This window comes from Amblyomma mixtum, chromosome 10 (assembly GCF_055824585.1).
Source record: "Amblyomma mixtum isolate Tamu chromosome 10, ASM5582458v1, whole genome shotgun sequence".
NCBI classification, from domain to species: domain Eukaryota; kingdom Metazoa; phylum Arthropoda; class Arachnida; order Ixodida; family Ixodidae; genus Amblyomma; species Amblyomma mixtum.
The window spans coordinates 19275280-19296998 of NC_143021.1; the positions used below are offsets into that span (position 1 = coordinate 19275280).

The 21719-nt window shown below is 48.1% G+C and overlaps 1 protein-coding gene across 1 annotated transcript in view; it reads right to left on the reverse strand.

Annotated features, from left to right (window-relative positions):
* The window catches only part of LOC149325281 (uncharacterized), a 28219-nt gene extending 6729 nt beyond the window's left edge, over window positions 1-21490 (reverse strand). Inside the window, exons 1-10 of the mRNA XM_089563292.1 lie at window positions 21374-21490; window positions 20459-20526; window positions 18908-19069; window positions 18412-18534; window positions 17814-17904; window positions 15911-16122; window positions 12208-12487; window positions 8990-9191; window positions 4213-4528; window positions 734-878 (exon numbers count right to left, since the gene is read on the reverse strand). Of these exons, the coding sequence (XP_089419418.1) occupies window positions 734-878; window positions 4213-4528; window positions 8990-9191; window positions 12208-12487; window positions 15911-16122; window positions 17814-17904; window positions 18412-18534; window positions 18908-19069; window positions 20459-20526; window positions 21374-21459 (1685 nt within the window). The 5' untranslated portion in view covers window positions 21460-21490. The remainder of the gene's footprint in view (window positions 1-733; window positions 879-4212; window positions 4529-8989; window positions 9192-12207; window positions 12488-15910; window positions 16123-17813; window positions 17905-18411; window positions 18535-18907; window positions 19070-20458; window positions 20527-21373) is intronic.
* Between the last annotated feature and the right edge of the window lie 229 nt (window positions 21491-21719).

Consider the following 21719-nt stretch of genomic DNA (forward strand, 5'->3'; position numbering starts at 1 on the left):
GCACTGAACAAGTACCAAGATGTCAATTGATAAAAAAGTTGAGCGAAGATAAAATTGAAGCAATATGACAAAAACTGTCAGGACTGTTACGAGTGCGTAACGCGAATGCGTGAGCGTTACTTTTGCTCTGAGAGGGGCTAGGCGTTTTCGCTCCCGAACTCCAGCTCGTTGAATAGTTTGGGGAGTTTGAAGGTCTTGCCTCCACCATGACATTACATGACAAATAGGAAATGAGGAACAATAAACGAAGGGTAAGGTGCTCGCACGAGGCAGAGACAGAAATGAACCGCAGTGGGAAACGAAAGTCCACGTTTTTTTCTTTGTGCTAATGCAAATGATGCAGCGATAGAGACCGAGAGCAACAACAGATGAAGAAAAGTGGCACGTTATTTGTCCGTAGACCACCATGACGGACCAATGAGGTCCAGTTCACTGTGCCGTCCCGTCGAAGCCTTGGGTGCAGCGAAGAGTTGGCTTTGCCGAAATAGAGCGTGAATATACTCTGATGTGCACTTTCACCGTCTCCAGGGTGAGCATGAGTAATATTTTGCAGAGACCGTCATAACGACCAAATCTATGCGTGGGGCTTGTTTGTTTTAAATTTTCAAGCCTTGTCAGGGACTCTTAAAAAACGGTAAGTGACAATGCTCTCCACAAAGTCACATTACTACAACAACTGTGGCCCGTTCCGCAAGGACACCAACTTGAGGAAAATGCCGAGTAACATTCTCACCGTGACATTTCCGACTGCGGCTGTTGCGAACTGCAAGATGGCCCCTCTCCTGACGCCCGGATGCGCAAGGCTCCTGGAGAGGGCAGGCGATGTGCGGCTGGCTCTTGACCATGCACCGCTCCCGCCCCGCCACGGCCACCGGCGCCTGCGTGGCAAGTCATTGTTGGCATGGACCACACCTTTGGCGCCCGTAATCTGAGCTGTACCACGTTGGATGTGGACTGTCCAAATGCCAGAAATTTTCATTTAGGTGTGCAGAAGCGTATCAGATCCTTAAAGGTGCAGTGAAGAGGAATCTGAACTCATCTTTTTGCCACGGGAACTCCATCTACACGTTCCGAGCATTCTTAGAATTTTGGATTTATTGCCCTGTGTGTCCGATTTCTCTAATTAAATCGAATTAACGTCCGGCTCCCGCCATTTTATTTTTTGAATTCTCCCCGTACGGTGGGCGGAGTCGACCAACGCGTGGAGTGCCTTTCAGCCAGCTCCATGGAGGCTTGCCGCTCTGCCGTCGGCGGAGTAATACGTAGTAATCCGTAGTAGCAAATAGTCCGCGCGTATTTTTATTTTTGCGGGCTTATTTTGCGGCTATATTATTTGCGAATTAAACTATTTATTCATGGAAATCTAAAAAACAAAATAAAGCGAAAGCAAAGCCTCCACGGAGCTGGCTGAAAGGCACTCCACGCGTCGGTTGACTCCGCCCACCGTACGGGGAGAAGTAAAAAAACAAGGTGGGAGCCGGACGTTAATCCGATTTAATTAGGGAAATCGGCAACACAGGGCAATAAGTCGAAAGTTTCTAAGAATGCTCGGAACGTGTAGATCGAGTTCCCGCGGCAAAAAGACAAGTTCAGATTCCTCTTCACTGCACCTTTAAAGCACTCAGCAAAGAGCAGTTCTCGACATATTCATGAAAGTGAAGTGTAAGCCGCACGAGAGGAGAAGGCCCGTCTAAAATCACCCGGTAGAAAGCTAACTCTGCCAACAAAATATGCTAAAATTTTAAAGGACATGCTGGTACATCTACTACCGAGGGGATCGTTCTGTGTTTTGCTAAAGATTTATTTCATCAGCTGGAGCGTGTGAGCGTGGTTTTATTTTCTTGGGCGCTAAGAAAACGACCTGAGTTCCAACAGTTCGGTCGCCACTATATTAGGAATTAGTTTGTCAGTTTCTCACGCTTCGTAGCAGTAAATTCAGTTTTCCCCGACATTTTCACTGAGTGGGCACTACAGGGTTAAAGGGGTGGACACCCCAAGCTTTTCTTTCACTTGTTTTGTTTTAAACGTTGCGTATTGCCCCAGGACACATGACATACGTTGCGCGATTCATGTATGCGCGGTAAATAATATATTATTGCATTATTTATATTGAGTGATTTCAGTTTCAGTTTCTGAGCCTAGCTTCCGGGCAAGCAGCATAGTTTTTTTAGTTTGTGGCGTTTACCAAAGGGAGATTAAGAGCGTAAATATTTAAATTTAATTAATTAGAAAGCAGAAAAAAAACAGCCCCATGCAGCAGGTGGGATCCGAGCCCACGACTTCCCAACAGACAAATACCCTCCGAAAGCAGATCATTGGACAGCCAATGCCGTAGCTCAGTTGGTAGGGCACCGGAGGCCAAATTCGGAGTTGGTGTGTTCGGATTTCAACGGCGGTAGTGTCTGCTTTAAAGCGAAAGCTTTACTACGCCACGTTCCGCGAGTTTCGCTGACTCCGTCGCTTTGGCCTTCAGCGACCTTCAGCAGCTAAGGAGCTGCGCGGGCTCGACCATGTTACTAGCGACGTCACTCGCGGCAGTGGTTCCGCCGCCGGCGCGCACGCTGTCTCCACCGCCGCAGATGGAGCCGCCTCGAATGTACTCTCCCGCTGTTAGACCATGTGACACGTCGTGCGCTTGGCCGCAGTTATAGTGAAGTATAGCCGCGGTTTAAAGAGGAGCGCACCACTCGCATAGGCAGTGCGCTTCACCATGGATCCGAGCGAAGCTGAGTAATCTCCAAACGTTATGCAGAGCACCTTGCAAAGTCGTCAGCAAGCGACAACTGACCAGCCCGCGGATGCCGCCCGTTTTCGCTTTGTATGACTAGGTTTATAAGAGTTAAACCTTCAGCAATTTTTCTTGTGCTTTTATATTAACTATCTTTAAATATTTACCGCATTAATCTCCCGTTGATGAAAACCACAAATTAAAAAAAAATCCCTTATGCTTCTTGGTTTTGGTAGCAGTTGACTTCCGTCGTGTACCTGAAGAGATCCACGCAAGTGACTGGGCGAAAAACATGGGCGAGGTCTTACTTACGGTTGCAGTAGACAATATTTGCTTTGCCGAGTTCGTATTCATTAAACTGCCACTCTTACGACACTTGCCAGGGAATACATGTTCTAATTGCAGCTGGAAGGGATGTGTTAAAACCAAATGCAGCAGTCAAGGGCAACTTTTCTAACTCACGGATTTGAAACATTCGTTCCATACGCTTTAAAAATATACGAAATTTATAGCGTCTTGTTATTGCTGTCAGTGTTACTTTTCTCTTGGCCCACTGCAGCATTTGCTTCAACGAGACGGCCGCATGCGAAAGTTAGCAAGGGCAGACCAACGGCCAATTCTGTACTGCCTGCAACAGTTTCATTGGCAATGGTTGTCACAGTATGAACTGGAGTGCTTAGAATCCCTGTTGCCATTTTAGTTCTGTTGTACAACCATCACAGTCTATATGACAACTCATCGTGTCGCAAAGGCCCGGTGTGTAAATAAATAACGGCGCAATCACGGGCCTTGATATGCTTCATGCGCACATCGTTATGATATGTGGTTTGCAGTCAAAGTCACTCCGGAAACCGACAGGACGACCAGATGCTGCGTTCAAGGCTTGTATTCCCCTGACCACTGACTCTAAGCGGTGGTTAAGTGACTTTATTTTTCAGCTGCGAAGTCCGAGGTTGCAGTATATAATCCTGTATGCGGTGGCCGTATTTTGTCAGAGGCAAAATGCAAAAACGCTCATCAGCAGTACGAAATTAATGTAAGGAAAAGAATCCCTTGAGGTCGGAATCAATCCGCAGCCTTCCACTACGAAGTCCCTCTCAGCCCACACCAAGCGTCAGAACAGTAAACCCCACATACCCATGCCTATAACAATACCCATACCCATACTCATACCCATGCCCATGCCCGTGCCCGTACTCGTACTCGTACCCGTACCCGTACCCGTACCCGTACCCATGCCCGTACCCATACCCATACCCATACCTATACCTATACCTATACCCATACCTATACCTATACCTATACCTATACCCATACCCATACCCATACCCATACCCATACCCATACCCATACCCATGGCAGTCAAGGTAGAACGGATTCTGCACGCTGCCTGTGTATCAGTGCGGGCCCTTGGAAATCATCTCTAAGCTCACTGGAGCGCATCGTACGTGCATAGTCTACGGCGCAGAGAGCATGGTGCTTACCGCGAGTGGGTGACTGATGTACAAGCGGGGCGTCCTTCGTCGCCATGGGCTTCTGGTGGCGTTCCGCTAGGAACAGCTCGGAAGAGCCTGGCTCCAGACCTGCGCTGCGGCCGGCCGCGTAGTCCCCGCAGTCCACGGTCAGCAGCGGCGACATCTTGGACGCGGCGGTGCTGCAGCGGGAAGGGGCGAACGGCCACAGGGCCGTGTCCAGTGCGGCGAAGGGCACGATGGCAGGGGCCAGGGTGATGTCTGTCTGCACCGTCTTCGAGCAGGGTGTGTGCCCAAGGGGAGGCTGCAGAAGCTGCTGCGGCTCGACCTGGGCAGGCAGACAGAATGAAAGCGGGGAGAAAACGCTGAAAGTTAGAGGTATTTCGGAATACTACCAGGGGTCATCGCTTGCGGGTTCATGAAATGATTAGCACAACGATGACGCCACGTATGACTGCCACTGCTACTGAAATGCCATTGATCAAGCACAAATAATCATATCAGCCTGTGAATGACAGCGCCTCCTGTTCGAATTCGGTGGCCCAAGTTGACCTCCGCAGCAGGTTGAAGACTACGGCAGAGCTGGCATGCCCCGGAGCCGGCAGCTTTGCACATAACCCTTCAGGCGCCATTCACCGTCTAATTCAAAACAAATATTTTCCGCATCAATAGTATATCCCTCAGGAAAGTCAGTGCATTAGTTTTCCAACGTAACGCACGAATGGTAACTTTTTTACATCCATGAACAGCACTTGCAACATGCCAGCAGGTGGAAACTGTAATATTAAAATACCGGTATCTCTGAAGTGAACACCTCGGGGATCGCAGAGTCATTTTCTTCTTCGGAGATGTCTAAACGCTAGAAGCTCAGAAAAAACTCTGACATTAGTACCGGTGACAAAATCTGCCTACAAAAAATAGTGGATGATGAGCTACCACGCTCACTGCTACTTAGAAAAAATATTGCTTGCTACTTTGGCTTTTGACATATCGAGGAAAGGGTCGGAGGAGAATGCCTTCAAACAGGCTGTATCTACACAGAGCATTGCATATATTAATCAAGAGCGCGTGAAGAACATAGAACTGTTGTCTAGACATCACAAGTAAAAGAAAACCTCATGGCAGTATACCCAATGCAACTTCATGCATCCGTCGTTATATTTTGTCACCTTCAGACGAGTGCCATACAAACATGGTATTTCAGTGCACATTTCGCGTTTCAGCTGGAGGTCTTTCAACTGTATACAGACAAGCCTACTAGAACTTTTGTTTGCGAATAAAGTGACACTGAAGGGGAATACTAGGCACAGGTTTATTGAGGTAATAATGCTGGACGATCGCAAATGTGACTTACCAGGATAACACTTTGATAAGTGAGATAATTACGTAAAAAGTAGATATTATCGTCCTACGAGTTCAGACATACATTTGTTGCCGACAAGAGAGCTTGTATGAGGCAGAAAATTAGGCGAAAGCGAAATAATGCTGCGTCGCCTTTCAAGAATAATATCTGTGACTGCGCTCTGTGAAACGAATTCTTAGTCGGCCGCGACTGGCCGATTGCTTCAACTCAGCAAGAAGGGTTCCATTGAGGTATTAGAACTTAAAACGAGATACGTTGTACACTGCACATGCTGCCCACTCTACCTGCTTGCAACCGTCGTGCGCAGCAACTTAAGAAACGCAAGCTAAGCACACTCTCTTGGGATCTTCCGCACTCTTCCCGAACGGTGAGACCGCTATTAGCATAGAGGTAGGTAAACTGGAGCTCGTAACGAATAGTACGGTAGCGCTATCTATTGATAACTGTTCTCTATAATTCCTATGGGATTGGCGTGAAAACCACGGTGAAAATAAGCGGTGTGCCAAGCGAAGGCCGCGCCACTTGCGGTGAGTTTACTAACTACACTCGGGAGAAGAGCCGACCGCATCGGCCGCGTCGCTTCCGGCCTGTCTCATCTTTATTTGTTCCTTTCGTGTTGTTCTGTCCTGTTCGAGTTGCTTTTGAAGACTTTGTAGCACGAAGAAACTAGTCCAGGCCAAGATTTTGAACGCTCGCCATACGTTTCTACGCCTCTGTCCAATCGTGGTTTGTTTTGCCAAGCGTTTTACCCTGGCCAGACGGGATTCCGTCACACTCTCGACCACCGTGCTCTCGACTTTTGCCAAGCGTCTGTGTCGGAATATACGCAGCATCTCATCCTTGTACCTACTCTGTGACGCAGATTTTAAGGCATGTCTAGGAGCGATTTCTCTCCTCTAGGGCGCTGAAAGACAAAAACAAGCCAAGACATGATTTTTCAACTTTTTAGCTCGGCAGGCAACGCGACCGAGAAGGCATGATCATGTTGGTAACAGCGAGAAGGCGGGGCGAACGGATAGATACATAACACAAGTGCTGTTGATGTTGAACATGGTCGTGAACCGACAAACCAACTAGCCACACTTCGGGAAGGCATAGCTTGATCGAAATTCGATTTTTTTTTTATTTTTCATGTTTTCTTTCGATTACCCCGTAAAGTGTTTTAAGGACTTGCCGTGTCATCGTAAATGGCTGGATGTCCGCTGTCACTCGCATGTAGCACGGAATGAATACACAAGACTACTTACTACACATGACCGTGAAAGCTTCGCTTATCTAGTACGCACAAAACCATAATTTTCATGGCTCTTTTCAAGGCACTTTTCTTAGGTGTACATTACTAAATAGAGACGGGCATGACGAGTACGAGGTGCAGTGATCAAAGAATTAAACACAATGCTTCGAGTGCACAATACATGCATCCCCTGCTGTACGATGCATGTTGAGCGTTCTCCCTGGTTAGTTTTAGCCATCTGCAGAAGCACTGGCGCTTTGCCAAGCTCAGTTTTTTATCGAAAGCAAAGCGCTCGTGTTATCTTTTTTGAGCCCGTGACTTTTGTAGGGGCTACAAAGTGTCATGTGCTCCACTGCATTCTTTGGTATGTGGGAGCAGCTAACACTGTCGTGGGTTTCGGCACATGTGCGCGTTAAATATAAACAACCTGCAGTGCCTACGTGGCGCCGCTATTGTTTCAATGCGCGCCTAAAAGATAGTGGGGCTGCGAAAGATGCGAAAACACATTTTGACCGGTTAGAGGCGGCGCATATAGCTCACTCCTTGCTTAGGTTGTCTCGGCGTAGCAGATAGCTGACGCAACGTGGCCTTGACAGAGCACGGAAGCTCATGCCTATAAGCACAGGTAGGGTGCGTGCAAAAGCACTACCGGGCGCCTTCAAAATGCTGCTCCACTCGCTAAGCTGTGTGTTACGGCGACTCAGTAAATTTCATTGCAGCTTGCCTATGAAGCGAATCCTGCTACGGCTGCTGCGATCTCTGCAGACTGATTCGCTTCGGGTCGAGATAAGAGATCATGTGTCCACGAAAGACGCTTGCAAAGCAAAGACGAGGTTAAAACAAAACAAAACAAAACCAAAAATAAAATAGCGGAAAATTCGAATGTTGCAGTGAGTGATCAGTTGGAAAAAACTGGCGGTGGCTTAGCTAAGGTTAAGCCTGGATATCTCGAAGCGAAAAGCTCTCGCTGCTTTTCAGCCAACTACCAAGCTACTACTTCTGGATCGGTGTTTCTGCGCCGTCCGACTGTTGCTTCTTCTCCTTCCATGGCGAGTGACTGCGCCTGATGGTCAAGCGCGCCTTATACACCCCTCCTTTCAAATGTGCACTGCGCACGGCTGCGGCGAAAGGTCAAACGGAGGCGAGGAGGAGAAGCAGCGGCGCACATGCGCTGTAGCGCGCGGCGGCGGGGAAAGGTCAGGCGATGGAGTCAGCGCGCGGCGGCGACGACGGCTGCGGCAGCAGTGGCCACCTGCGCCTTGCGTGACGTCACTCGGTTTCGCGCATGCGCACCTGTGGCAAATCTGTAGTGTGGCTCACGCGAAGCGCGGTGTTGACGAGCCTAGTGAAGCTTTTCGCTTCAAAATGAAATCTAGTAAGCCCGTAATTCACCTTGTGGCGGGCCTTTGTACGCTCGTCCGAGGGCGCTCCTGTCGCGTATATGAATTCGTTACTTCCTGCGACGACTGGGGCATGCCAAATTTTCTACAACGGCAAACCTTTCCTACCGTTGGCACAGCAGAAGTAATCGACTCGATAAAAAAAAACAATACATATCGCAGCCGCCAACACTGACCATCCTTATTGAGACTAACACGAGAGATGGGAGAGCAGCAGCTGCTCTCATCAGCGTACTTTCAGAAGAGGCTGCTACCACTGCCGCTATGCGACTTTCAGGGGTGCTTCTCTAAGCTGTGTGCATTGCATACAGTCCTGTAGTTTGTTTCATCTCTTTGCTCATAATGATCGAGTGATTTAAATTCTTTTTTTTTAGATTACATGAAGTGATGATGCCATGAAAATAGTGTGACACAACAGGTGTTTCAAGGCGGTATAACTGGAGGATGAAATCGGCGACTTCATACGAGATTTTATCAGCACAGCAGCCACCTTTTGGCGGAGAAGAAATGCTATATGCCCGAGAGTAATTTTACGAATTTTCAGAGTAGGTGCTTGTGAACGTCGATTTTCCATTTTTTTTGTCCATTAAAAAATGCCCGCGACATCGAATCCTCATACATGTGTGATGAGCTGCTCTGGCATCATTCGTACACTATGGACACGAATACGTCTATATAGAGTTAAAAAAGAGCAAGCTGTCTTAAAGAGCACTCCCTTTTATAAAAGGGAGTGTGGCATAGAGGACAGCTAACTCCCTTTTTTACTCCTTTCTGTTTATACTGCGGCTTCACCTCGGCGCCTTCCTCCTCCCTCTCGAAAAGGTCCCGGCCGTCCAGGAAGTGCTGCAGCTGGTCCCTGCCCGGCGAGCTTCCCAGCAGCTGCAGCCCGCGGCGGATGCGCTGCACGGGCACCATCTCGGGCCAGCCCACGTCGCCGCCCTGCTGCGTCGGGCTGCGCACGAACTCGGACAGCTGCACGTCCTCGCTGGAACACCTGCGCAAAGGGGCAGTGCTTCTCATAAAGCACGGGTGGAGGAGGTCTCTCTGAGGCGGCTGCGGGTCGTAGTGGCCCTTACGCCTGCAGTTCGCAACCAGTGACAAGATTCCTGCGCCGCAAAAATGCCCTCACTGCGAAGCACCCGCTTCCGACACCAATGTCCACCACCTACTGCGGACATGCCCAGGAACGTCGCTGGTGCGCGCTCGTGTTCTTCAAGAGGCAGGCCCCTCTTCAAATAATGGCTCCAGTTTGCACTTGTGACTAACGAAAAACATTTACGCCCGAAGCTTATGTGACTTTTTACACACAAGTGTGCTTCATGGTTTTTTGTAACGTGTTATACCGTTCGTTACTAATATCACGTTTTATGCCGTGCAGCACACTTAGCGCCACAAATAAATAAATTCTAATAAAGCAAACTTTAGCACATATAATAGCCACCTAATTCCCTGTGTGCACTGGGTGCAGCCAATGGCTAAGTGAGCTCGCAATATTTGAGCTCCGTCTATGTGCTGAGTATATCACATGTGGTCTGATATCGGTTAACTAGAAAACTTATTAGGAAATATCTTTCGCATCCTCACCCTAAACACAGGTCGCTTTGTTTCCATAACAAGGGGCACTGAGTGAATAAAAATTGTGAACAGCTGAAACTGAAAGCAGAGCGTCCATATCGTGTTTGAGGTTCTCCGAAGTCAATATTGCATTCTCTTGTGTTGTTACGTTCTATTAACAATTCTCATATAGAGTAAAGAAAGAATTTCCGGATATATACTTAAGCCTCTTCTGCTGTATTAGGTCATGCAGCAGCAACGTTCTGTTCATTTGCGAGTGCCATTACAGGAAAAAACTTAAAGGGTCCCTGAAAAGTGTGTTAAAAGTTGGCTACAATACGCTAGCATTGTGTAGAGTCTAGGCCTCCGAGCGTTCATGCCAGTCATTTACAATATACTTTTAAAAATTCGCGCTTCTACGCCTCAGGGCGACCAGCAGTGCCGAGAACCAGGGGTGCCGAGATTTCGCCCGAATCCGCGCGCATTGCGTCATGCACCGCTCGTTATGTCAACGGCGGACAGCTATGGTTGGTTCGCCGTGACAACTCTTTCTGACGTCACGCAGTTACTAAGGCCGCGGCTAGAAGCTCGGCCTCCCGGGGGTCTCCTGTGCGCCTCGGCAACCAGCAGAAGGGCCGAGTGGGTGCGGTAGGCAGAGGAGCGCTGACATTTCTGTGCGCTACGAGAGGAGAGAGAAAGGCGCGAAAACGAAGAATTCAAACTGTAACTACAGATAACTCAGATTCCACAAAACGCATAAAGAAATTTTTGCTGAAGTAAAACTCTTGTTTGGGCGAGTTGGTACATCTTTGAACGGGTACGTACTTGCGCGAAGAATAAGGGACACAGCAAAGGAACACAGACGACATAAACAGAGCACAACTCTAACTGGTTTATTTTCGTAGAAGGCAGATACATTTATTCCCGCGCTGGGCAATCACAAGATTAGCAAGCAAATATACGCACTGTTCATGTCAGCATCCCGCCGCCAAGTGTGCCACCAGATAGCTATCTGGTGGCACACTTGGCGGGAATAAATGTATCTGCCTTCTACGAAAATAAACTAGCACGAAGCTGTGCTCTGCATATGTCGTGTATGTTCCTTTGTTGTGTCCCGTCTTCTTCGCGTAAGTACGTACCCGTTCAAATTTTTGCTGGAGGATATTTGTGAAGCGGCGTCCTTGAAGATCCTGGCCTTACCGCAACATTATTGAGAGCCCCTGTCAGAGACCCTTAAATGTGTATGACCAATTTAGCGATGAGTAGTAGTAGAGTAGTAGCATGAAACTTTATTCCGCAAAATGGGACGAGGTTTAGGGGTTGGGGTCTTGAGCTGCAGGTGGTGTTCCTAGGCACAGGATCCAATTGGTTCTTGCTGCCTCTTCGGCCCGCCCAACCGCTGCAGTTTGCGGATGTTGCTCTTTGTGGCACGAGTTAACCTGATGACGCTGGCATTACTTCGGCTCTTTTGGAAAGCATACCACCTTTGCGTCGTGTCAACCGTCCCATCTTTAGCCTTAAGTCTCGAAAGCAGTAGAGGGTCAACTTTTCGTAGCGATACACAAAGTAAAGTTGATACCATAAAACAGCCAGATGTTCAGCTAATTGGTTTGGTTTGGTTTATGGGGTTTAACGTCCCAAAGCGACTAAGGCTAGAGAGACGCCGTAGTGGAGGGCTCCGGAATTTCGACTACCTGGGGTTCTTTAACGTGCACTGACATCGCACAGTACACGGGCCTCTAGAATTTCTCCTCCAAAGAAATTCTAGCCGCCGCGGCCGGGATCGAACCCGCGTCTTTTGGGTCAGCAGCCGAGCACCATAACCGCTGAGCCACCGCAGCGGCTGTTCAGCGAATTAGTGTAGTTTCTGGGACACTGGTATGGCAGTTCTTCAGCTCGCTAAGCTTACTTATTCGAAACCTGTGTGTGGGTGGAGATTGGTTATATGTCGTTTGAATACTCGGGTACTTAAAATCTAGTAAAATACAACAAAAACAACGTAGCTCTAGATGAATCAGTAGATTAGGTAGATTTATTTATTCATTCAGTTCATTTTGTACTGAATTCATCCTAGTCTACAATCTTTAGTGCTTTGGTTTGTGTTTTTGTTCAGAAATAACATGTTTACTTGATGTTTTCACCAGTATCCAGTGCCTACTGCTGCAATATACTTATTGCTACATAGTTGCGTTATTTGTTGCTGTCGTCTACATCATATGTTTTAGCTTATAGTGGTCGGGACCCTTAAACAAATTTTGTTGCGTCCCTGAAGTTGTGTTTGTATTTTATGTTTTATGCTAAAGAAATACACTTTCTGTCTTTCAAAAAAAGAATAAGAGCTACAGTGTACTCGACAGCTCTTAAATGTAGCAATTTTTTCCCTGCCCCCTGAAGGCACCGTGTCGTGCGTGTTGAGTACTGTGGGTAGGGCAGCACGGTGCCATATTGGGACTGACCTGCCGGGACGCTTGACAGGCCTTGGCGTGCTTGATGTCCGGCCTGGAAGAACGGCGGAGCTCCCGCGGGAGGGAGGCGCAGCATCACCCGTCCTGGCGGGAGCTGCGGAAGCCTGGATGCCCAGGCTGGGCCGAATGCTCTGCTGCAGAGCGGACTGCTCCCTGGACAGCGGCCCCCCTGATTCGGCCGCGTAGGACACTGATGCCGCAGACACGGCTCGACTCTCACTGTGAGAAAACTGGCGGACCTGGCCGGCGCTGGAGGCTTCCTGCGGTGAGCCTGAGGGAAGATGAGCCGGCGTGCGTTTTTATAATGCTATGATTTATTTATTTATTTATTATTCCTCAAAGGTCCACAATGACATTACATGAGGGGCGGGCTTAGAAAATTGTATAATTTTGGTCAAATGTTTAGGGGAATCCCGGTGGAGTAGATTTTGAAATAAGGGAGTAAGTACTCATTGACATCCACCCAGCGCAGCCATGAGTAATTATTTCCTTATTTCAAAATATACTCCACCTTGGGGGATTCCCCTAAACATCTGACCAACACTGTTCCGACTTCGAGTTATTGATCAATTCGCTCTCGCCCTACTATAAGCTTGCCGTCCCGGTTAGCGCAATTGGTAGAGCGACTGCTCCGGTGAAGCGGTGGTCCCTGGTTCGAGCCCCGGACCAGGACGAATTTTTCTTTAACTACGAAGTTTCTGAGAAAGCTGTATAGCTTTCCTTTGTGGCCGTATGGCTGCGCTCGGGTGGATGTCAATGAGTAATTACTCCCTTATTGTATCATTCTCGACACAGATGATCTCCGACGGCGGATTTGAAATGAACTGGATTGATGCAGGCCGCCACCTCTGATGGAAGGCCATTCCAGTCGGTGACTTTTCTAAGGAAGAAAGACTGCCCATATGTAACAGTGCGAGGTTGTTCGGGATAGACGGCGTTAAGGTGGGAGTTACGGGATATCCGACGAGCGCGTGTGAAACGGGGGGCATCGTGGTTAAAGGTGTGATAAAATCTTTGATACAAGGAAAGACGGGCGATTTTGCGACGGCAAGCTAGTGTGGGAAGATTGAGCTGCGATTTTAGTGTAGAAACGCTAGTGTGATAAGAGTAGTCGGAACAAATGAATCTGACAGCACGGTTCTGGACAGATTCGAGCATAGTGATAAGGTTAGCATAGAAAGGATCATACGCTGCACATGCAAACTCAAGTTTTGGACGTATAAAAGTTAAGTAAGCAAGAAGTTTTATGGAACGGGGAGCTAAAGATGAGTTACGCTGTAAGTACCCGAGAACATGATTTGCTGAATTAGTAACTTGATGAATGTGATGGGAGCAGGTTAAATCTTTACTTAAGTGGATGCCAAGGTACTTGTAGGAGTTAACTCATATGATAGGAATAGTGCTAATTGTGTAAGTATTATCCTGGTGGTTGCGCCAGCGATGGAAAGAAAGGAGACACATATTGTGGACTAGCGAAAAACGGACAAGGGAACAAGGAAAGAGAAGACGACACGGGCGTCTTCTCTTTCCTTGGTCCCTTGCCCGTTTTGCGCTGGTCCACAGTATGAATTACTTCCAACTTGCCCAGCAAAACGTATTGTTAAAGGAGACACGTTTTAGTACTATTTAGTGCCCTGAGCCAAGTGCGGCACCAATCTTCGATAAGAACAAGATCTTGAAGACGTCTTCTTCTCACTAGACCTTAGTGTGGAATAAAAGCTACGAGCTGGAGTGGTTAGCTTGTGGGCGCGTAGGAATAGACCGGCATATTTCCACTGCGTCAACGATACAACGCGCCAACTACTGGATTTGTCTCTTGGCTGGTCTGAAAGCTATTTCAACGGCGGTTTTTGCTTCAAAGCCCCTCATAATGCTACCTGTATACAAGGTAACACACGCGACGGGTTATAGTAAATTATTAGGGGACAACAACACCTACTAAAGTAACAAAATTATTGTCACTACAAAACAGGGCTATACGTGCTATGTTCAACCTTTCACTCAGCCAGGAAACAGGAGAGGCTTTTACAAAACACAAGTTGCTTAAGGATACAGACAATATATGATGAAATAACTGGCTATATACATAAAGAATTGATTTAAATGCAGCAAAGCTATATTTGAAAATGCGTACCTAATACGCCTATAGCATACAACTTTCGAAGAACTAATTTTCATGTCTCACTTTCCCGAACAAATTATGGCCACCAAAAGTTGACGTTTGCAATACTGCGGCTTTTAAATGTCTACCCACACCTACTTTCTATGACAGTGGAAAGCCGATGTGACCAAAGCTATAAAAGAGCTGTGCGTGATATGTTTCTGTCTTAGCACTGCTGTGTCCGCAAACATTGCTTTTTTTTTCTTTTGGAAAGCCGTCCTGTTTTGAGTATAGTAGTGCCATCTTAGCTTGCGTTCCATGATATAATTTCGCTGTTGTGAAATGCTTCGAATGTTTGCTTTCTTTTTCCTGTTGGAGGGCAGGCCTTAGGTGCTTCTAGCGCCTTTTGTCTGCTCATCTTTGGTTTGCGTATGTTTTGTGAACCGAAAATAAAAAAAAAAATATTTGCAGGGTGCGCCAATTCCTTGTTCAAAAAGAGGAAAAGAAGGGCAGAATTGCCTTATATTGAGTGGCTTAAACAGCGAGTTTCGCTGGCATCTCAGAAAGCGACCTAGAAGGTAGGGGAAAGGGACGAATGGTTTACACGGTGCAAAATATTGAAGTAAAAAGCTATTAAAGGTGTTGAGGCATAAAGGAATTCGAACTGCTACCTTACGCGTTCAAAGGAGTGCTCTTTTTAATTGCGCCACAGAAGCAACGATAATCAGCGATGCGAATTGTGCCCTTACCCATTCTCATAAATATTCTATATTCCGCAAGGCGCCGCCGCTGAGCTGGTGCGCTGTACTTGTGACAGCTAGGAAATTTTCGACAGCCAACTCCTGGGCGCCATCACCTTGCAGTAGAAGCACTTTCTTCGGTGCAATAGCTTATAAGACGAAGTATGGATGAGTTTAAATGAAACGTTGCCTAAATCGCAAAAATTGAAGGAAGCAGAGGCTTCTTGCAGAACAGTTCGAACTGGAACTTCGTTTTCTGGGTGCAGGCTGATTCCAAAGAAAGTTCAAGACGAAGGGGCCTGCTGTACCTAAGTGGCATCAGAAGCACAGGATTTCGTTTGCAGGACGTTGTGCTCCTCGCAGTGGCTGCTATGAGAACTCGGGAGAGATGAACCACTCAGTAACGACCAAGCCATCTGACCTATGGTCGACCTCGATAAATTGAAAACTAAGCGCGGCTGGATCTCTGACGCTGATTGCAGTTTAAGGGCAAAGTCAGTGAGCTTTCAAACTTAAAATTGTATTCTGTATTATTCTGTATTATTACAAGTAAAATAAAGAAGAAAAACATGAGTAGCGAGGCAGAAAAAACACTTAATAATGATGGTTCAACAGCGCAAACACACACAGACCAAGAAGGAGACAAGACACACATACCAGCGCTAGTGCCTGTCTCTTGTCTCCTTGTTGGTGTGTGTGTGTTTGCGCTGTTGAACCATCATTATTAGTCTACACCAACTAGCTCAATCTGCAGTTCTACAGAAAAAACACTGCTGTGCGCACTGAGGTAGAAATATTCGGTGCTAAACATAGACATGCGGACCTCTCGTTTCGTACCGCTTGCGGTACGCACCCGGGGCATCATTAGACGGCCTCGGCGCTATCGAGGACTGTCGGCTAGGTGGTGCCCCACCCAGAGGTGAGGTCTTGGGCTGCACACGAGCCGACGAAGACGAGGCGGCGACGCCTCCCTTGGACCAGGAGCGACCGGGCGCGGCAGCAGCGCCGCCGCTGCCAGCCTCGGACATCTCTTCCTCGTCCAGCGCATCTTCGTCCTTGCGATACCTGCGCCGCACCACAGACACCCAGGCGCCGTCGATAATGGCGTGCATAATGAAACCGCGAAAAACGATGAGGGACGAAGAGAAGAAAGCACAGGACAAAACGCGTGCATTCCTGTCTTCATCCCTGGTCGTTTTGCGCGGTTGCAATATGCACGCCATTGTCAACCACCAACTAGCCCACCTTCACCTGTTACATGTGCCGTCGATAAAAGAGCCGCGCTTCGACCGAGAAAGCCCACGCACTGCTCACTGTTTGAGCGCCGCATAAATGTGTACTGTACGTATTTATCAGTTATGATGGTGTACAAATAAGTTTAGAGACTGGCTCCGTTTAAAAAAAAAGGTGCATTACATACGCAAGCTGCAGCAGCGTAGGCTTCGGAATACTGCTCACCTTGCTGAGCAGTTCATCCGGCCCAGTGTTTCTGCTACACCTGGAAAGGGGCCTGGAAGCCATTTTCTTTAAGCGCGTCAATGATCTCTCGCTATTTGCGTTACATCTCGGCAATGGTGGCGACTTTTGAGCTCCATCTTCGTCCGCGGCAAAAAGACGAAGGCAGGTGCTAAATCTGACGAGTGCTAAATCCGAAGAAATTCACTTGGCATTCTTTCGCGACTGCAGGTGAGCTTTAGTGCCTGCCAAAGCGCGGTATCCCTCACACGCGACAGTCACCTGCATGTCATCATCATCATCTCTGCAACCGCTGCCTACGCTGAAGGTTCAAGGGCTCTGCCATGCCCCTTCAATCAACCCTGTTCCGCTCCAGTTGAGGCCAATTTCATGCACCCATTTTACTCTCCGCCGTAACTTGCTACGCTTGCCCCCTCTAGGGATCCACCCTGTTACCTTTACTGGCCATGAGTTACCTTTTCTCCACATTGCGAGTAGTGTCCATATGTCTATTTCTTGTCGATATCAGTTAGGATACAATGAACTCAGCTCCTTAACCCCTAACTCTCCAAACAACTCTGCTCTCTTCCTGGCTGTTAACACTTCTATAATTTTCCTTTCCTTGATTCGGTATAACGTCCTCAATTTTTACACACTTGGCTAACCTACTCCCGCGTACACTAGCGCAAATGCGGCAAGGCACAAACTAAAAGGCATTAGCACAATGTTCGCAAATAAGGAGCAGCTGAGAGGGTGAGGGGGTGATGCCATTCTGTGTTTCGGTCAACGTACAGCCCGGCAACACGCAACGTATACTCTTTAGACGTTACACCTTCAAGGAACTGCTTGCGAGAAAATAGGCCGTTACTTCTCGTGTCCTGTTTTTGCGAATGTTGTTCAGTGCTGTCGAGGCTACAGCTACTATCAAGGAATGAAAACTTGCATTATCAAGGCCGCTCAGGCTTGAGGGAGATGAGTGGTAAGTCGTCGCTGTTTGAGAGCAGGTCGATCATGAACAATGTTGACAAATATGTGTATCAAAATGCGTCTGCTGTCCCTGTTGCTATCTACACCTATCAAAATGCTGCACGGTATCACAAGGGGTAGGCATTGTCGCCGCGTGCGTAACGTAAAGTAGACGATGCAGACACATGGGCACGCGCAAAGAAGTATAACAAACGTCGCTGATATACTCGCGGCAGTGCAGCTCTGGTGTTGTTCTTAACGTGGAGGCACACATGGCTATTGCCGCAGCGATTTGTAACTGTACGCTTAGGGCAGTTCGAAAAGAGTAGTCTTACCTGGTTACGAAGACTGTGCAGGTCATAAGCAGTAGGATCGAAAAAAGAAAGGCCAGCGGAGATAGCCATGTTGATTTAGTAGGTGGTGGCTCTGCAGAACAAGAAATCATTGCCTTCAAACCGATCGGCTCACAGTTGTGCCTGTGCAAAAACGGAAGATTTTCGGCAGTTACACGACATTCATCCAATATCACATTCGTTCATTTCTGGACCCACAATTATACGGCAGGCATAGTAAATTTTACATGGTGTCGAGAAAGGTGCGATTGCTTAGCAGCATGAACTTCTTGAAACCAATGCAAAGCTTCTGAGCATAGAGAGGGATGCGAAAGCGTGGCGATACAAGCCCAATCCAAGATGCACACCAGAGCACGTTCCGTAAGAAATTTGGGTGCAGAGCATTCGCCCTTAAGCTGTCTGCTGAATGGTACCCTTTTGCGGTTCATTTAAAACAACCGGCTGACGTAGCCATCGTTGTGGAGATACTAACTGACGAATTCAAAGCAGGCCCATGTCCAGAGCCTCTTACTTCAGAGAAATTAGGCTGGTTTTTGCACAGCTTAAAAAACCTTGGAAAACAGCGACGCTGAGAGCTCACCCTGTGGAGCTATGCAGCTGCCGTCGGCCTGTGCGACGTTTGGCGCAACGCAGCGGCACTGTCGGTCGATGCACTCCAGCAGCGGCTTTCCGCAGTCCGTGTTCTGCCGACAGCCCGGCTGCTCTGCAAAGTTCAGAAAGTCCTGCCTTCAGCACACTCTCTCAGCAGGCGAGAATGGTGGGGGCGGAGCGGACAGGAGGAATAAGCGACCGAGTCTGCGGGACACAAATATTTATTAACGACCACATTTCAGGTCCATCGTGCGCTGCACTGCTGGACACCGCCATCTGTTTCTCAGCAGTGCTTACCGCTCCTCAGTAATTGTTCAGAGGTCCCGAAAAAAATCCTTCATGGAGGGCGCAGGTGAGCGTAATGTGTGCCACGTCACACCAACGTGGCCTGTTTGTGCAGTATAGGCCCAGCTTTCCTAATGTATCGTCGTCGCAGTTTGGAGGCCACATGCTGAGCCTTTCAAGGAATGCAGAAGTGCACCTACCTGCCGGCTGGCACTGCCCCTGGGCGTCCTTGATGGGCTTCTCGGGTGGGCACTGGCAGTGGCCAGCCGCGTCGTTGGGCTTTCGGGCGCACACGCGGCCCGTGTTGCGGTCGCAGTCCAGGTCATCCTGGCACTGCTCCTCCCGAAGCTCGCCGAAGAAGTCTGCGCGCATCCAGTGACTCGTTCGCAGATGATGACTATCGGCGGATGCTGAGGTGCCCATGAACAAGGACCCCTCATGTCCAACATCTCCAGTTCACTAGGGCCTTACCCGAAACAGGCGGCCAGTGTTGCCCTTAACTTCCGGGGAGGTTTAGGCTCTAGAGTATTAACGCGAGCCCTAATAAAGGTTTCTGTACAAAATAACTGCAGTTCATGCAGTTCTTGGTTCCGTTTCCGTGGCAGCCTCTGCGATGCATACCGAGAACGCAGGGTAGTTGCTTTTGAAACTTTCCGGGAGAATTCATAAGTGAACTGTGGAGAGCGTAGTAACAGTTGGTAAAAACAAAAGGTAATCGTCAAGGTTTATATGTTGTTCTTTCGGAAGCCACGAGCACATCTCGAGCAAAGGTCTGCTGTTAGAATATGAATTACTGCGACTCTAGTGAGCTTGAAGGCCTTTTTTATAGGCGTGGTAGCCCGGAACCCCACGCGAGTCAGCGACTCCTTGTTAGAGACTAGAAATGCGATCCAGCGCACTCGCGCATTAGCTGCAGTTCGTATCATTCTAATGAATGTATATATGGGTCCCTTCGGCATTGTGAAGGGCAAGAAATTAAGACGTTTGGCACTTTTTAAATTCGATCTTTTAATAGAATTAAATGTGGCGGGACTAAGATAATAAAATTTCAGTCTTTTAATAGAATTAAATGTGGCGGGACTAGGATAATAAAATTATTGTATACTTTATCTCGTCTGCGATGCTTAAAGCTAAAGACAACCGGAGCCCACGGCATGTATCTCAATACGTGAGCTGCAGTTTTTTGTGCGTTAGTGCTGTGGCCGGCAGGCTTTCATAGCCAGCTCGTTCACTTTTATGTCGATATTGACACAAACTCAAGAAAATTTCACTCCCTTAAAGGTGTAATGCTCTTTTCCTAAGGATGAAACCCTTTGAAGCTAATCGTCAACACCTTGACGGCGTTCGTGAACACCCTTGTAGTGTTTCGGTGTTTATGGGCGCCATAAGGATGTTCGTTTAACTCTAAAAGGTATCAGCTCTGGGAGCCCTGAGACGCCTTTCTTGCATCTTTAAGGGTGTAAAAAATTTAGAGTGCAGCACCGAGCACATGCTTGCCGTCCATTTCCCTGCGCTCATCTCGACACAATCCTAGCAATTTAATCCTATCAGTTCCACATGATATCAACAAAAATGATGCTTCGCTGGCCCAGTGTAAAGAAATTCAAGACCTCGTCCGGCTTCGAGAGGTTCAGTGGTTCCCGAAAATAGGTTTAGCTACTGTATCATTGCCTGGGCTTCGTATCTGGGAAAGACTTGATGGAAAAGTGGCCCCGAAGTCCAGGACCAGGGTAACGCTGCACCGCGTTTACCGAAGCGTTCCGGGTCCTTCTCGAGGTGCGAACGTCGCTGCGGTGGAAGCTGCAGCCCGTCTCCGGCTCTGTGCAGTGGAGAGGGCAACAGCGGCGAGTAAGACACTGGCCACAGCGAGGCAGGCAGGAAATGGCGCCTGGGCATGGGCCACTTTAGCAGCCTATTCACGTTGTGTTGAATCATGTGAGATGTGAACTAGATATGGTCAAGATAGATGCGTTTTTTACAGCTTGCGGAGTATAGTCTAGTTGGGAACGGTTCTTATTACGAAGCTCTGTGGATCATTATTGCTTTTACCTCGTAAATGCCGCGAAGTAATAAAAACAATGTGTTCTCACTCATCCAGAATTAGGGCGAGACTCTCCCGTGCCTGCGACTTATATATTTCTTTCTTGAAGAGCGCTAGTGCGCGTCTACCTATTCTCCACCCGTATTATCCGCATTATCTTTATACCCAGTGCTTCGGAGTGTTTTAGAACGTTGGAGAGTGCCATTGTGCAGCACGTTCAAGAGATTCTCGCACGCAGCGAAGAGAACGTTTTACACTGCAAAGTGAACATTTAAAGAAAATTTACATGTAATCTGCTCTTATAGCGCAAAAGCGCTGTAATATAAAGTTCTTATTAAAACATTGTGCCGTAACGGCAGCAGAAAATGGGAAGTGAAGGTTACGTAGAGCTATGCACTTGGATCTAACAAAGAAGGCAGCATTACACCTTGAAGGTCTGACCTTAAATCACGGATCACTTAGTGATTGCCGAATGGATGAGATCACAGACACGCATGAACCCCACAAAGCACGTTTCTTGCAGCCCGCGCCGTTACAAAACGCTGGGCCATCCCTCTTTGACCCTATGGCAGTACACTGCACAGGAAGTGCGTGACGGCGTCAGTCGGCCAGGACAGGCACCCACCGTGGTTCGGACGCCTCCTGTGGTTGGGCGAAGACGTGCGCCACGATGCAGGAGAGAGTCAGGGCGAGCCCGGCGGCCCGGCGCATCGCTGAGTGGACCGCGGCGCCGGCATTCACCGGCACGGCGCACTTCCTTCTCTTCTTTGGCGCACATTTGATGTGACGGCTGCCATCTTAGCTCTGCTCTTGCTCATGATCAATATTTCGCTGCAAGGAAAGCTCTCCGAAACATGGAATATTTAGCTCTGTTCTCTATTTCAGTCACCGATCTCACAGTATTTTATAGCCTATTTCAATTATACATCTGAATGTCTTCATTTTATTTCCTGATTATTATTATCATTATT